This window comes from Pteropus alecto, unplaced genomic scaffold, assembly GCF_000325575.1.
Source record: "Pteropus alecto unplaced genomic scaffold, ASM32557v1 scaffold79, whole genome shotgun sequence".
Classification (NCBI taxonomy): domain Eukaryota; kingdom Metazoa; phylum Chordata; class Mammalia; order Chiroptera; family Pteropodidae; genus Pteropus; species Pteropus alecto.
The window spans coordinates 15,924,935-15,943,624 of NW_006494612.1; the positions used below are offsets into that span (position 1 = coordinate 15,924,935).

The 18,690-nt window shown below is 36.8% G+C and overlaps 1 protein-coding gene across 3 annotated transcripts in view; it reads left to right on the forward strand.

Annotated features, from left to right (window-relative positions):
• NKAIN2 (sodium/potassium transporting ATPase interacting 2) overlaps positions 1 to 18,690 on the forward strand; it is an 829,945-nt gene that overhangs the window by 803,416 nt on the left and 7,839 nt on the right. For all 3 annotated transcript variants that reach the window (XM_006926140.2, XM_006926139.1, XM_006926141.1), the window contains one exon: positions 849 to 909. In XM_006926140.2, the coding sequence (XP_006926202.1) occupies positions 849 to 909 (61 nt within the window). The remainder of the gene's footprint in view (positions 1 to 848; positions 910 to 18,690) is intronic.

Genomic DNA, 18,690 nt, shown 5'->3' on the forward strand with positions numbered 1-18,690 from the left:
CCACACCAGATACTGTCTTGTAGGGTCACTACTCAGCCAGATCAATACCTTTCTGAAGTGCTGTCATAATAATCTTCATCACTGTTCTTAGGACATACTTTTAAAGATCCCCCAAACTGAATTATTTGGGGGAATAATTTTTCCAGTTTTCAAGAAATTACATTAGTTTGCTTCTTTCCAGCAGCACTCATAATCTGACTAAGTAAGTATTATACCGATATGAAGGAATGTAAACCACTCTATCTGAGGGGTAGATCTGAGGGAGCAGGTACCTGTGTTCTTTACAGGAACCAATTTCAGTGAGTGAAAACCTCCCTGACCATAGGAAGGTTTCCACCCAATGGCTTCTCTGTAAAATTCATCCTAATTATACTTGGTATGCCACGGTTCCTATTACAGGTCTGAATAAGAAGTCTTTTTTGCTTACAAAGTATTTATGCAACATATCATGGAATCTTCTTAATATTTTCTTCTCAAAACATTTTTATGATGGTCAGTTGCTGATAAAGTAAATTAGAAGTTGATTGGCACAAATGCAAATGTTATTGCATTAATGAAAGGCCATAATTCTTTTTTTCTTTTCCTATACCTAAAATAACATGTTTTAGATTGCCTGGCAATTTATAAATCTTACACATAAATTCAGTTCAGAGGAAAACATTTATTTATAAGATAGATAAACATCACTTGAATCAGGAGTCTACAGTGGAGTCAGGGTCCAGTCTGATGAACCATTTTGGAACACTAAATCTAGTCATAAAGCACCTGCCTTTGAAAAGTTACATCCCCAGTGAGATTCAGTTCTGTTGCCTCTGCCTCATGTCTAAAGCATCTTTGTTTTGTTTCAGCTGGCAGGGTTCATCTACGCCTGTTATGTTGTGAAATGTATAACTGAAGAAGAGGACAGCTGTAAGTATTAAAGCTCTGTTCTGTTTCTTTCAAGTTCAAAGCATCTTCTTTACTGCCTCCTACCTAGCCTTCCTAGTTCTCAGACAATATCCCCCAACACATCATTAGAACAGGGAATGAAGTGTTTTCATAAAAGTATACAGCATATTGAAAAGATATTTCTTTCTTTTCATTGAAAGGTGCTTTTAAGATCTATTCCTCTTATAACAATTCTAATAAGGGGTGTAGGGAGGAAACAGGAGATGGAAGTGATTTTTAAATGTGGTTAACTTGACTGTTCGCTTTTTATAAACCATTTATTAGGTATCTATAAGAAATCAGTTTTACCCAGGACTACAAATCTTAATTAACAATTTGCAATAGTTCCTAAAATTCTAACAAGAACAGACAGGATTAATTCAAGAAATTTGTCTTCGGGAAACCTTTTTCATATGTCCTTTTTGTTGCTATGCTTTGATACAAACAGCTAGAACTCTGTGTCAGAGTCTCAGCATTGAGCCTTATTGCTTGATCCATATTGAGAAGGTGGTACACTCTTACAATCCTCTAAGTGGCTCCGTTGTCCTCTGCTCTTTTAAAAATGGCAGGCAGAAGGTTTCATTTCTTCCTTGCCTCCTAAGGATCTGAAATAGGAGAAATGGGGAAAGTACTCCTATTCTCTCTGAGTACTATCATGGATACTTGTCCATATAACTATATTTACTCTGAAGAAAATTCAGAATTAAGAATCATTTGTTTTGTTTCCAAAAATATTCATGTCGATTGGGGTTTTGAAAAAATGGGGGAAAAGATGAGAGACCACTCCTCTGCTACAGGATGATTTGAGAAAAAATCCAAAAATAAATATGTGTTTCTTCTTCACTTTCCAATCATACTAGAAAGGAGGAGGCAGTATCAGGTGGTTAATCTAGAGGAGGCACTTTTTCAATCATACTACTATGTGATGTAAAAGCAGGAATACAGAATACATTCTTTACATTATTCTGTATGTAAAAGGAAATGATGATACTTTTCAATGTATCAAGTGCTCTATCTGGCTTTGGAGATTTTAAGATTAGTAACACACAATCTTTTACCTCTAGGAACTTACCATCTAGTAGAGAAAAACAAACACATAGACATATAAGTATAATAAAACTCTCTATAGTATATAGCGCAGAGAGATAGGAAAGGGACCAGGAAAGGCTTCATAGAGAATGACACTCTTAATCTTGGATTTGGAGGATGAATAGATGAAAGATGAATAGGATAGCTGATGGGGTAGTTAGGTGATCCCAGGCAAAAGATGAAAAAACACAAAGGCATATTATAGCTGGCTGTGTTGAGGGCAGAGCAAGCCAGATTAATATGACTGAATTGTATCCTATGCTAGAGGTAGATACCCAGAGAAGACTGGAAAAGAGAACATGGGCGTGACAATAAAAAAATGTTAAACAGAATAAGGAATTTGGACTTTATTTTGCATAGCATGATAGCAATTCAATTAGCAGGTAATTTAAAAATAGAACATAATCAGAAATATACTTTAGAAAAATCACATTCGTATCAATATGAAGAAAAGACTTCAGGACCGGGGAGAGCAGATTAGGGAAAATGAGACTAGTTAGACACCATGAAAATGACTGAGATATGAGATGATAAGGGTCTGGACTAGGGCCAGTATTAGAGATGGAGAGGATAGATATGGTATGAGACATGTTAAAAACAAAGTGATTTATGGGCTAGGGATGAGCACTGTGTAAGGGACAAGGAAAAGATTGATAGATTCCTGGGATTCTGTTATAAGTGAATGGGTAAATGGAAATATCACTTGAGGAAAGTAGCATGGGGAAGTGACAGTTGGTTCACTTTGAACAGGTTGAAGTTGGGGTACATAATGAATATATAAGAGAAGACATCTAGTAAGCACTTGTCTTATGCACAAAAGATTTATTCAAAGATTAGGAAGAGTAATAGATGATGGATTTTAAAATACACGGACCCCACAAACTATGTGAGTTCACTTAAATATTACCATTCAGTGTTTGTGTGCCAAATCCTTGATGAAAGGGAAAGTCTATGGGTTAAATTTCATATGGGAAGTAACCTTTCCTTAGGCGACAGTGACTGATTTTATTTCATAATGATGCCAGTGCATTTTCATCATCAGAAAATACTGACTCACCAAGTTTCCTAGATAGACAATCAGTATCTCTCCAGAATAGTGCCTCCCAAAGGGGATCACAGAAATGCTAATTCTATAAGATATACTGCTCAAAAAAGATCCCAAAGCCAAGTAAGTTTTGACACAGAAAATTTAAAATGCACATTTATATATTCACATCTCTGAGAGTACTGCAATAAAGAAGTATGTTTGATTTTTCCTATCCACAGTTTTGTTTTAATCATATTACATTGGGTGAACTATAGAGAGGCCAAATGCAGATCAAAGAGAAGAACCAAAAATAGCTTCATGGTTTTATTTTACTCGGAGTTCCTCAGGGAGAGCACTTCATGCCACACAGGGCCACTCAGGAAGCATCAGGTCGGTCAGCAGAGAGGGAGAGAACAGAACTGTAGACAAGCACCTTTACTGTGGTTTCTTTCCATCTAAATAAATGGATGATGCAGGGTAAGCGGGTTTAGTATTCGCTAGCTAAGTTTGAAAATGACACCCCGTGAAATTTGTGTTCACAGTGACACGAAAATATGATTTGGGACTATCTAAAGTCTCCAGATATGTTAGAAAATATGATTTGGGACTATCTAAAGTCTCCAGATATTTTAGGTGAGCTAGGGTTTACTTGAGAACAGTAAGTGATCATTTTGTAAATGTTGAGGTATCAATTATAGAATTTAAAAGTATAGTTAATATCCAAACATTTGACCATAAAACTCTTTTTCATAAGCAATCTTACTATTCCAGAGCATTAGAATTCCAGAGAACTCATTTTAGGGAATTTTGCCCTAGATCGAGTTTTGGCCAAAGACGTGTCAATCCAAGGAGATAAGAAGTCACAAATATCTTTTGAAAGATCTGGTTTACCTTTCAAGCATATAATAACCTATATTCCAAGTCTCTCAAATATAATGCCTTTGTCTTTGAATGTGTTTTGACCATAACACATTATCTGCCTTTACGAATTCCAAACATAAGCTGACTTCTCATAGGCAAGTTTTGTAATTTTAGTCTTTTTGCTCAGTGGGCAAGATATAAATTTTTATAACCAAGTAGACTGATTCTTATCTTAGACTTATATGGGACTAAAAGCCTGGAGGAGATGTTCATTGGGGCCAGTTCTCCTTTCAGCTAGGTTCATTTACTTGTGGTCATTCACACTCACACAGACAATCAATGAGTATTTGTTGAGTACAATGCTTTGGATTAATATTTCCCATATATTATCATTGTCTTGGTCACTTGTCTGTATGTTCACCTCCTGACACTGACTAGAACACATGACTTTCATAAAGAAAATTATTTCGATCCTTTGAAAGTTTACTGACTTGATGAAAGTGAAACACACACACACACACACACACACACGTGCTCAAGGATAAAAAAGGTTTAAAATTTCTGTCTAATTTTTGGTAATTATATCATAAAGAAAATTATTTCGATCCTTTGAAAGCTTACTGACTTGATGAAAGTAAAGCACACACACACACACATACACACACACACACACACAAATGCTCTCAGAAAGTAAGCGCTGACATATGTGAAAAGTTTAATGTCTATGTAAACAGGGAACAGATCTCTGTGTGTCTATTCTTACCTGCTGTGGATTTGAATAAAGCATCCTGATAGGAGTGTCATGCAGGAGGAAGTGCTAACAACCTTCCTGCCAAATTAGTTAATTTTATACTCCTAAGAGCCTCATGAGGAACAGAGGGCAGTTTTGGTTCTTTAACTATGCTGAGAAAGAACTGCAGAGATAAGAGCCCAACTATGGCAACTGGAAAACTAAAGTGTTCTCTGCATCGATATGAAGCTGACCAGCTATGTGTTCGGTTTTGGCACTTCAGGCCTCGGCAGCAAGTGTAGCCAGGCAGAAACCTCTGGGAGCTATGGAGAGGGTTCAGGCTCCGGGAGCAAAGACTCAAACTTAGACGCCATGAAATGGGAATGAATCATTATTGATCTAGAGGGAGTTAAACGGCAGGCACAACAAATGCCTGAAACTGTTTATCTTATATCTCCTTTTAAACAGTATCTCATTTGCTTTTCTAGAGCCCCATGCGATTAATATTTATACTGACATTTTAATGCAAAGTTGTTGTTGTTGTTTCCTATGAAGAAGCCTAGACCTCAAACTTCACATCTCTGACCCTTTTGTTATCTAAGCCAGAGTCGAAGCCTGACAGGCTGGCTGGCCTGGCTATGCCAACTCACAGGACGCCACTGCCATCTGCTGCACCTCCCAGGAGATAACAACCACGCTGGGAGCGCTGGTGTCAAGCAGGAAGATGCAGACACTCCTGACCCCATTTACTAGTCCCCTGGGTCTATAATAACAAAATACGACAACTGGGTGGCTTACACAGAGATTTATTTTCACACAACCCTTAAAGCTAGAAATCCAAGATCAAGGTGTTGGCAGGTTTGCTTTCTTCTGAAACCTCTTTCCTTGGCTTGCAGATGGCTGACTTGCTTTGTCCTCACATGGCCTTTCTGCTCTGTCTGTGCATGCCCTTGGTGTCTCTTTTTCTTCTAAAAAGAACACCAGACCGATTGAATTAGGGCCCCACCCTAATGGTCTCATTTAACATCAATTACCTCTTGAAAGGCCCCTTCTCTGAATAAAAAGACATGAGGGAGGTTAGGCCTCCAACATACAGATTTTGGGAGAACACAATTCAGTCTGTAACACCCAATATCCAAACACACACACACACACACACACACACACACACACACACACACACACACACACACACACTATGTAGCTCTTGGATATTTGAAAATACCTGTGGGGCACAGAGTGAGTCTAGCTTTGGCTCACAGGTCCATCAAACGCCTGTGGGTAAGAGGCTCCAGGCTATAATGCTACCGGCCTCCAGCTAGGTGCCCACTGCTTCCAGGCAGGCGTAGCAGGTCAGCACCTCCTGCTAAAGGGCAGGGAAGTCTGCCTTCCGATGAGTAGCTCCTCACCAGAACAAAAGCTGGGACCCTGCTCCAGAGGCTGTGTCTTGACACTTGAACCCCCTTTAAGTGGGGCAGCCATCACAACATACTTTTATATTTGTTCATGAAAAAGCAGCCATGTGTCTTAGGAGAAAAGGCTTTCTCCAGGAGAGCACACATCCCTTGCTGAGCTGTCTTTGTGGCCGGCTCTTCACTGTACCATCTGTTGCCAGCCATGCTGAGTTTTCCTTATGACTTCCAGTCTTTTCTATTCCCCTCTACTTGTTCTCTCTTACAATATTCTGTGAAAGAAAAAATGTTCCGAGATTCCTGGTCTGTTGTGCCTTTTATTACATGTGTAGCTCTTCTCTCACTTAATCCTCAGTTCTCCTGCATCACAGTCAGATGTCTACTTACAGTAAAAGAACTAAGAATTTGTGTCTCTGCTTCATTAGAATTGTTACATGTGACAGTTAAAAGGAAGACAGGCAGCCGTGGGAAACATCACTAATCGATAAAGGAAAAAAAATTGCCATATGATTTCTCAACTTTTATTATATTTCCCATCTTTTGCTTAATAGTTAAGCTAAAATTAAACATCAATCCTCTAAAAAAATGTGTCCATTTTTCTAAGTAGACACTATCTTTTGTAAAAGAGATTTGATGTATTTCTAAGTATTAAATATTCAAATAATCTGGAGAAAGTTATGAAATGTCACTTAAAATATATACATCCTAGAGGATTTATTTTGAAAAATGTTAAAAAATGAGTTCTAGATGTTTAAACTTGCAGATGCACATATGCATGAACCCACCATCCAAGCACAAGTTTATAAAAAACTGTCTTGAGTTCTTCAAAATCAACTGTCCTTTGGATAAAAGTCACAATCGATTTATAGAATCTTTCATTTGAAAAGCAAACCACAGGAAATTATTTACTTCTCTAAGGCTAATAATTTTCTGTTATTTTTGTTTGATTTTTCTTCTAAGGCCTGCTGGCCTGCGCTTCTGTGTATTGAACTCCATTCTGTGTTTGATCATTTTTCCAGTCTGTCAGGATCATTAAGTCTGGATGCAATTCTTTGAGCACAATCATATACTCCTACCTATGAAGGAGGCTGTAGGAGGGAGCAGGGAGTACTTTCTATTAAATATTTGTTTCTTCCTGTTTATAAAGGAATGTACAATGACTGCAGAATGTATCAAAAATATAAACTAAAAAAAAAAAAAGCAGAATGACCCCACAGTTCTGAATTCTGGTTCTCAATTAACATTTTGGCATAGCATGTATCCCTTAGTCTCCCTTCTTTTCTTCCTTCCTTCCTTTCTTCTTTCTTTCCTTCCTTCCTATCAGCATCATCTGTCTGTTTGTCTGTCTATCATCTATCGATCATCTGTCTGACATCTATTTATCTATCTATCTATCTATCTATCTATCTATCTATCTATCTATCTATCTATCTATCATCTATCTATCTAAACTAAACTATCATTCTATCTGGGTGTTAGGGACATACTATACATCTATTTGGTAACTTGAGCTTTCTTTCCTGTTATTTATAAATCACTCTACAAATATAACCTTAGGGGCAGGTAATTAACAGTTCAAACAAGGTGCAGAGATCTTGGGTATCAAGTTGACAGGTAGAATTCTGAGAATGATGTGCCTATTTCACTTTACAAGTATCATACTCAAGCAATCAAATCAAAGAGAAGTGTATTATTGTTTTATCATCTCTTTATAACATTTGTTTTGCAATTCTAAAATTAACTAAGTGAAATAATCTTGTCTATATCTACCAGCCTCCCACACAAACAAAACTTGCCATTACTTTCCCCATCTTTGAACAGAATCTTGTAATATTAGAACCTTGAGCCCCAGACTTTGAATGCCACTAATCTCTAGCCATACTCTGCAGAACCATGGTGGGATTAAGGTAGAAGGTGTCACCCTGCTCCTTCCTCAACTCCCCAAACCACAGGAGCTCTGCATTTATTTAATTGTACAACTTTTCGTTCTGCTTACGATTTCTTTTGGACTAAGAATACTGGTGTTTAAAATAGTGGATAACTACTGCCTACGGCTCTATTTCAACACCTTAATTTTATAGACCCATAAAGATTAAATGATGTGCCCAAGATCACTGAGCTTATTCATGAACTTTTGACACCAACTCAGCACATATTGACTCCTTCAGGATAAGAGAGTATTAGAGTATTAAAGGCTGCCATTGGGGACCACACCTGTCTTGACCACCGCTCTATCCTCAGCGTCTAACGTATTCCCAACTTTGAGCAGGACTCAATAAGTATCTGGGAAATAAATGAATGAATCAATCAGCTCTCTACAAACATTTCCTGAACTATACAGAAACTGCTAAGGAAAGGTAATATTTCCTTAGATCTCAGTTTATTTTAAGTAAATGAATAACCAATTAAAATATAGCACCATTTGTCATTTTCTAAACGAATAAAAGGAAAAAAACAAAAATGTGGCATCATATGTAAAAGACAAATGATCAACACCTGAAACAAATGCCTACATACGCATATGCCTCCTGTCAATCACGTGCAAGTTTCTATCAGTGACAGCAGCATTCCCTAACAGTGAGACTTTTCTCCCAAAATTAGCACTGATTTCTTTTTCAGCCTCCTGTTAAATTGCTCGCTCTTGTGGTCACTGAAGAGAAAAATATATAAGCTTAATTTTTGAATTTGAGTGATTCTTCAACAATTACTTATTTTCCCCCTTTTCTCTTGATGCCTCTTCTATTATACTACACTACTTTTCATACACACATGCATTCACACATACACATGCACGTTATGAACATCTTTTTAATAAATCTTATGTTCCCAATTCAAAAAATGGGGAAAAGAAATTGATTAATTCTCTGTCCTTTGTTGATTCAAAACAATCAGGACTTTGTTTCTAATTTTAGTATATGTGCTGCCAGAGTGAGCATGAGAACCCTGTTCTAAATAATCAATGTTTATGTGACAATCTTCAGACTAGCAAAGGAAGACCTTTAATTGGTGTAATAAAGAAAGCATTTTATTCAGAACACTGAGGTTATCTATTAGATGAATAATATTCAAATTGTTTTAATCTCTTTTTTCAATAGAAAAGAAAGCCAGGACATGGGAATGGAAGAAGTGGTGACATTCACAAAAATGATTAAAAGAAAAATCTTCTTCCAATTCTGCAATACTCAGTCTACCTGTAATGAGGGTTCTATACTTGTTTCCTCACCATCTCTCTATTTTCACAATAGTGACATGAGAAAGAAAGCAGCTAAGTGGAGGAAAAATAGGATGCTTTTAGCACCAGAATGTAGATATACATGCTCACAAAGTTGTTGTGTCCCATCATCCCATCTCGAAAGAACAAATGACAAGACAAAGTGCTGGCACAGGACACAGAACTCTAAAAGCCGTTGGAAGCTGAGACATGCTAAGAAAGAAGACTACACTCTCAAAGTTAGTCTTTTGATAAATGATGCTCACAGGGGTGCCAACTTTATTATGTCCAGTTGTGCTTTAGTTTTGGAAGTGCCATGTAATAGAAACAGAAGGCTGGGCTTAGCTATTTCCTTCTTAACAGCAGGAAGACTAAAGAACACTGCCTCTCTAAGGATGGCCACCAGGTATGCGGAACGAAAACATCTGAGCATAGCAGCCTTACACGCTGCGCTAAAAGAGCACCTTGTAAATAAGCAAGAGTAGGGCAAACTCTCAATCCTGTGTGACATTTAAATGAAGCTTTTTTAGCAGCGGAGACTCAGGGAAGTCTCCACTAGGATTGGTTGGCATTGTGTGGCAGGGAGTGAAGGAGAAACAAACTTGAAGCTCACAGGAGGTGAGGTTTGTTTAAATAATAGAAAGTAATTAGGCTGAAGACAAAAATCAGCAATGGCATTTTATAATTACAATTAATTTAAAGGTTAATTTCCTTTGGTGCTAAAATCTTATTTAAAACATTTACCAGGAAAGGAAATTAGGATGTTACTATCAAGAGGCATAGAGTGCTTCTGGGAATCCGTGCCTATTATCACTTGAAATTAGGTTAGGTCCAAAGTGGGAATTTTAGTTCGTTTCTGTATGTAATAGATGGTGGTCAGGGCTCAAAGTCAGCAGGGTTGGCTGGGGCAGGCGGTTCGAAATTTGCATTTTCGGTTTGTTGGTTTATAGGATTAATTGCAAATGTTTCCAACAAAGGAGCCTAGTTTATACATGAACAATTCTGACACAAAAAGAAAATTGGATATGGATTGCTGCCTTTGTAACTAATGAAGTTGATGTTAAAGAAATTCCCAAGAGCAGAGAGGCAAAGGGAAACACATAGTCACACATCCATACACCTACATCAGCGAACTGAATCGAACAGGTGACAATATTTCTGTTGGCTCCAAACCCATCAATCCTATTCCCCTCTCCCAGGCCCCACCTTTTCCATCACCTTGTTTTCCAACTGGGAATTGTCCCATCTCAGTTTTCAAATGCCAAAAATATGTATATATCCTATTCAGCAGACCATTTCCCTGCAAACCTGAATTGTAAAATCAGTGCATAATAGTAGTAACAGCCAGAGGGAAATAACTCTTCAGTACTAATTTTTCTCATTCACTATGCCTTTGCAGATTTGCTCATTTTAAATATTTTATCAACACCATTGGTATGTAAACAAATCCCAGAAGTAAGGAATTGTGCTGAATCATAGCGCTATGAACATTAGCAATCACCTACTTTAATCCCCTGATTTTATAGTTGTGGTTAGGAGTGCTTCAACTGACTTGCTCCAAATCAGACAGTCATGTAGAGGCAGAACTGGGAGCAGAAATTAAGTTTCCTGATTCTAAGTCTACTTTCCACATCACTTCACTGTGATACTCAAGATAGACTCTTTCGACACCTATTTCTCAAGTAACCACTCAGGTAATCACTAGGGACAAAGCGGTGAACCAGACAGATACCGTCTTTGCCTTCATGGTGCTGACATTCCAGCATACGGTTCACACAAGGAATTACACTAAAGCGTAATGCAAGTTCGGACAAGGGAAGTAGGCGGTGCTGCGGGAATGCACCCCAGAGGCATCTTGTCCACTTAAGAAGACTAGGAAACTCTTTCCTGAGGAAGTGACATTTCAGCTGAAACCGAAAAGATAAATCAGAGGTATATGTAGAATTTAGCAAAAAAAAAAAAAAAAAAAGGGGGGCGTTTTTTAAAGAGGACTATGTTTTTGATCTATATTGACCAAATGTACACCATAATTCACATGGGACTAATTGTAAGTGTGTTGAATGAGCCCAATATAGCAAATCTAGTTTCGATTTTCACAAATAAAATAAAAATATCAGAGCAACCACTGGACATTCTTTTTCCTGAAACTGTGACTGTGATTCTAAAAATATGATTAATTTAGGCATAGGAGATTTGTGATTTTCCTTTCTGGAGGCTGTAAAATGATGCAGATTATTTTAGCAAAAATTTCAAGGCAAGGAACATTTCTCTATTGAATTATTATAGCATGCACGCTTTATTTTTTATTTGCCTAATATGCATACATTAATGTGCCCATAGTCAATTAAAATCACTGCATTAAATGGACTGTGCATTCTAAATATATTCTGGATGTCAGCTGAGAAGATAAGCCCAATCATGTCTAACTAGCTCACCTATAGCTTGTGATTACTGCTCTCAATTTCAGATGAAAGACATGTCATATATAATTGAAAGCAATTCTAACAGGGGAGAACAAAACAAACACTGATGAATCTAATCCATCCAAATGGCAGGGCACAAAGTGAGCCCAGGCATCTTTAAGGTGAAATTTGCTTAGTTATTTCATCATATTCTACATGCTTCTCCATATCTATCAGAAGTATTAAAGATACCTGGATGCATAATTTTTTGATACTAGCTTTACAAATTATTGACCTTCTCAGCTCTTACCACTTACTTCATTTACTTCCTTGATTTTCTTCATCAAGGAGGCTAATTTAGATCACCTTCATTATGGAGAAAAGAGGCTTCTCCAAAATCACCGATTCCAAAATTCTCTGCCTGACTAAAAACTCCTAAGTCACTAAATACGGCTGGATGCTGTCTTCTGCTCAACAATGCTTTCACTACTCTACTGTGGACAATGCTTTCAGGACCTGCCACAAACCTTTCTGAGCTCCTTAAGCCTAGTACTCAAACTTGAGGAAATCAATGTTATCAAACGTAAATTCCTTTATTCCCCGCCCCACCCCCCACACACACCCCTGAAACTCAACAACTCTCTATACTAGCAATTATTCTGTTGTCTCCTTGCAACTCTGCCTGAATGTAAGATGAAAAGTTAGGCTTTTTCTTTCCAAAGTAATCCTTCCACCAAGCATTGACCTCATCTCCTCTTCCTAAACCAGGAAGATAAGCTCTTAGTGTCCTTATTCTTGCCCACCCACTGGATACTTCCTTTACCTGCATATGTCTCATAGACCACAAACCAGGCTGGTCCCAGGCTCTCTCTGTCCTTCCAGATAATATACAGGGTTATTTCCAAAAATATTTAAAACATGGAAACTCAGTTTTATGTAGTTTTTTTACATATACAATATTTTTTATTTGTTGTACATTATGTCATATAAGCTACTCCTGTTGCTTGTCAGACCACAGTCAACCAACTAAGTGAGAAGTTGAACGGTTTCTATAGACCGACCTCAGCTCTCCTCAGCTTCTGCTGATGACTTCTATACTTATGTCATTCCATGCAAAACTAGTAAATTCTAATACAAAGTTCTCATCCTCTCAGTAAAGAACATTAATGTGCATTTTCAAGCATAATTCAAAACATTCTCTTTGTATAAATCATTTTCAAAAAGAGATGAGATCCCAAATCTATCTATAGTGTACCTTTAATAAACATGCCTCTAAGTATTACACATGATTCTCTCAATAACCCTATGAAGTTGGAATTCTGTTATTTCTACCTTGTGGAGGAAGAAAGCTGTGACCTGCTTATGGATAAGATGCTGGTAAGAAACAAAGGCAGAACCTGAGCCCAGGTTTCTGACTCCAAAGCCCTCAATCTTTATGCTACTTCACAGCTTCCCTGTGATGTATCCAGCAGTGTCTTATAATATTAGAAGACTATTATACAGCAAGATCTTAGTCTCAGCAAAAAAACAGCATGTGTTTCTTCGAATCTCACTGAGAACTGGCAGGAATAGGCAAGAACAAAAAGACAAAAACAGTTTATCAAGTGGAACTTATATTTCATTTTTTATTGAGTTTTTAGAACCAAAAGCTTAAAGTGATTACTCTATTTCTAAATAAATATTTTATTTTTAGACCATTATAATGATTGCTTTTCACTTTCATTTTTTAGCATATGTAAATATGTTACCAAGGTTAAAATACTGACAATCTGATTCTGATATAACTAAGAAAGAAACATGGAAAACAGGACCCTAAGATACTGAGAAAATATATTTGCTGAACAGGGTTAGAAAGCGAAGCATCTACAGTGGTTTATCAACAAATCTCACTTCATTCAATGCGGGCTACACCTACCAGAAGCTATCTATGGCATAACACTCTAGTGACCTTTCAGGCAACAACAGAATAAAGTACCCCTATAAAGGGTTGTTTTCCTAATTAGAAAAAAAGAGCTCAGATTCCACACAGGGATTTTAGCCTAGACCCCAAACCTCAGGTTCACATAGAAAGCTGAATAGCTGCCATCAAGTAAGTCTGCGTGGGAGAAAGGCGGTTCTTTTGAATTTGGCCTATGGTTAGTTATGGTCTAAATTTTTTGTGCAACTGAAGATAAGTACCCTTTAAGTCCTTACCTGCAGAGATAATGGATATACATTCCATTTTCATAAGCCCACACAAATACTTTAATGTCTTTCAATGTGTTCTTCTAAATATTTAGGCTTAGCTTTCTGTGAACTGCCTTTTAAAATTTCCCCTCAGTCTTTCCCAGTTCTTTCTCCAAAAGAGAGTATGTTGACTAGTGGCTTTGTCCTTAATAACCAAAGTACAATTTTATATTACAATACCTCACTGCCAACACATATTTAAAAAGGCAGTTTTAAGTTTGCTGAACTCAGTGTTCATGGTTAAAGGTTTGAATAAAAGAGAAGCTCACAACAGGGAATATATTTTAGCAAAGAATAGTTATTCAAAAAGCATTTTTCTTTTCCTCGGTAATTTCTAAGTTACACTATTATTAATGCTATTAAATTATACTTATTAAACTGATATGGCACTTTACTAATTTAAAATAATTGGACCTCCCTGTGCCTCTATAGATCAGATATAAACATACCCATATTGCAGATAGGAAAACTAAGGCAAAGAGAAAAATCTGTAGTAATTGCAAAGAAAATAACAGTCCTGAGTTGTCTTCAGAGGACCCACAGACAATTCCCCCAATGAGGCAAAAAGTAAGCAAGTAAAAATTTTATTTTCTCACCTTCTGCCCTGTTGGGTACTTCTGTTTAGGATGCTATAATCTGGCAAGAAAGAGAAGAATGTTTTTTTCCACCAATTCTCAACATTTGTAATACTCAATAGCATTCATTAATGAATAACCCATTCACCCTAGTCATTCTAATGCTGAAGGATGTCCTAGCCTCTTTCATTCCACTTCTCTAAGCCAAAGAGACTACAGTGGTGGCTTCTTCTCATTGGTATCCAAAAAGGCTTCTTTAATCTCACAAGACCCAGACAACAACTCATGTTCTAGATCTTCTATAAAAGGTATTCTTCTATAAAAGGTATAGTTACATTCCCCTTTTTCCAAATGCTTCTTGGTCCTTGCCATATATATGTGTCACTTATAATTTAAATACTTCGTTTCCAAAGGAAGCCAAACACCAACTCACTCCTGACATTTTTTTTTTTTTATTGTTCTATTAAAGGCAGCAACATTCTCCTAGCAAGCAAATTCCTATGAGTCAACTTTGAATCTTGTCTTTCCCTCCTCTTGCCCATATTCAAAAATGGCATGTCCTAGGCTTTCTACCTCTTTCTCCATTTATCTTGTGCTCATTGTCTTCTTTCCTTTCTCATTCTCCTAATTCTAATTCAAGCCTTCAATAATTCCTCTGTCTTTCACATTTTCTGATAAGCATTGAAATAACATAGATAGTACTCCAAGTGGCTATAAGGAAAACAGCCATCCTTATTGAAAAACATTACTGTAATCAGTTACACAAAATGAGGCTGAGAATATAAATAATTTCCAGAAGAAAGGACTGCATAAATGTGTATATGATGTCTGCACAAGTTACCAGACACAAAGGAAAGTTGCTAAACCTTGAATTACCTCTTAAAATACATTAGAGAAAATCAAAACATCTCATTTATACCATCACTGGCGAATCCAGCACAAGTTGTTTTTGCTTTAATTATTCATCACATCAGAATATTATGAAAATATTCTGAGAATATTAGATTGGAGATGGGACAAAGATGGGGGAGTAAATTTTCTAGAAAAAAAAAAACAACACAAAAACAGAGGAAAGATGCTGGAAAATAAATAACAAAGGGAGACATCTACAACCAACAGAGGCCTCAAAGCAAGAACTCTAAAACTTTTGTTAAATGAATAATAAGAAAAGGAAAGCCTAAATATTTTTGATTTAATCCAATATATGATGCAAAATCTTTGATAACCTTCCAGGAATTTTCTGGAATGGCATGAGTAAAAAACGGAAATCACTTTTTCAATATATTTAGCAAGGAAGAAGAATACCTGTCTTCTAGTCCCATCCTGAGCTGTTATGTGGCCCCAAGCAGTCAAATAAATCTGTATTTATCTGTAAAATGAAGGTAATTATTCCTACCAACCTCACAGCAATATTGAAAAGATAAATGATATCACCCGAAAGTGCTTTAAGAATGATTAAGTATTTTGCAATTGTTGGGAATTTATTTTATTTTTATTTTCAGGAATTAAGGAGATAAAATTAATTAATAAAAGGTACTTTTTTCTAAATAATGCAGAGACATGCTATGAGGCAGACATTTAGACATCATTACAATTATTTGGAGAAGGACCTGTCAGATGTTGCATGACTCCTGTTGCTCAGAAGTTTACAATAAGCAGTAGCCTGTTTAGAGCCTGTATAAATGTGATTATATAAAAGAAACTGAAAAGAGACCAAAATCGTATTAAGGGTATTCTAAAAATGTAAGTTAGTCCCAGTAATTCAGTATTTTGAGAATGAAAATAAGAGTTTCTTCTACCACTGTTCTCCACCCCAAAGAGTTCCAGGGATAGTTGAAGCACCATTCTGTAAAAAGTGCAAGGAGTCCACCTACACTGACCATCATAATCTTAACTTTAGTGGTCAGTTGGACCCTATTTATTCCTATTCATCTCCCTCAGGTCTTTAGGAAGGCATCCAAACAATTACTGAGAATGAATGTACGTGGAAATTGACCTTACATCATTTCCTTGTCTATGAACGTAGGCATGTATATAAAATAAACTATGGAAAATAGGTGGTTTGATTCTAGTTTAAATTTGAACTCCCCTCCCCCCGCCCCATGAGTGACATGGCAAAAATCCATCTTGGTTACAATAAGATTCTCTTCTTTTCTATCTTGGTTCTGAATCACCTGCTGTTGGAACCTCTTCCATGGCCTGGGCTGAAACAAAGCATAAGAACACTCGCAATCTTCCATCAGAGCTTTCATGCTCTCCTCAGTCAGGTAGCTATAAGCCAGCTCTACCGACCTGCACACTGGCCAGATCATGGCTAATAAGAGCAAGCCCCATCAACTCAAGCTCCGCTTGCAACGCTGAGGACACACCTCATTTCCCTTTGGCTTTTTCTCAAGTCTTAGGAAGGTACATTACTCCAGACTCATGCTTTGTTCCCCATTTTTGGTCCTGATTCTATCCACTGGACTTGAAGCTTCATCTTAATTTCTTCAGGTTATCTTTTGTTTCACTCCGTGATCTTTGGCTTATAATTACCATCTGGCTTTTTCTGCCATCCATTTGAAACTGCTGGAAACAAGCTAAGGGAATATTTCAAAACGACAACACTAACAAATCTGAGCTTGACTTAGATCTCAATATCAGTGGAGGAGACCATACTGTTTACATCTGCCGTGATCTCGATCTACTCTAATCCACTGTACCCACCAGCACCAGGGTGTGGACCATCCTACCGAAAGGAACCTCAGAACAAGAAAACAAATGCTGTGAATATCTTTCAGCAAATTAGTCCTTAATTAAGTCTCAATGCTGACAACAGTGAATCCAAATGAACAAGAATTGAAACACTATCTCTAGAGCAAATCCCCAGTCATGGACAATAATTTCTCAAAATACATCTTTAAACATAATTGCCATTCAATTATTGTATGGCTCTTCTGGTACTGTTTATATTAGCTAATGTACAAATGTGGGCAATTCAGAGAACAAAAGGTTCACTCTCTTTTTATTCATCTTCTGTAAAATACTTGGTATAGTTCCATAGTCATCCCAAATTAAACATTAGTCTGTCTTTCTCCTATACCGCAGAGGCTTAGAAGAGTCCTGAATTTTTTCAGGGGCTTTTATTTTCTTCTTCCATACCATATGTCTCACTCAGGGCTCTTCATTCTTTACTTTATTTTATCCTCATACTAATCATATGAAATAGGTATTATATTCTCTTTTTAAGAGGGTTTAAGTGATTGGTCCAAGATCAGATGGATGGCATGTGATCAAACCAGCATTTGAACCCTGATCCTTCTACCATCAGGATCTGTGTTTTTTCATTATACTAGTCTACTTTTGACAAAGAGTGGAATTCTGCTTTGTGAAAAGGGTTTTCACAATAAGCAGAAATGAGATATTAAACTATTAGAAGACATGGAGGCACCTTAAATACATATTACTAAGTGAAAAAAGCCAATCTGAAAAAGGCTCCACACAGTATGAGTTCAACTATATGACATTCTGAAAAAGTCAAAACTATGGAGACAGTTAAAAGATTGGTGGTTGTTAGAGATTAGGGGAGAAGCAGGGATAAAAAGGCAGAGAACAGAGTTTTTTAGGGCAATGAAACTATTCTGAATGATACTAAAATTGTAGATACATATCATTATACATTTGTCAAAACCCATAGGATTTAAAACACCAAGAGTGAACCCTAATGTAAACTCTGGACTTTGGATGATAATGATGTGTCAGTGTAGGTTCATCAATTGCAACAAATGCACCAGTCTGGTAGGATTTTGATAGTAGGGGAGATTGTACATATTTAGGGACAAGAATTATATAAGGACACTGTACTTTCTGCTCAATATTGCCATAAACCTAAAACTTCTCTAAAAAATAATATCTATTAACAACAACAAAAAAAGATTTCACCACCAGATAATAGACATAAAGGACTTTATGGTACTTCACACCTTGCTCCAATTTCTACCTGTAACACTTAGGATATTATAGAGAAAACAAACCAAATCAGTGAAAACTAAGCCAATAGAATAAGATACTTGAAAAAGTAGATACCCTAAAGCATCCCATTCAGTCTCTATTTCTCTTTCTCCTTCCTGTCATCTATTTGGTCAGCCTTTTTGTTGTTTTGCCTATTTTGTCCCCATCACACAACCTCTATATCCAGGATCAAAAAAAGAAAAACAAAACTTTTTCACAGTACTTTTAGTATTTATTGTT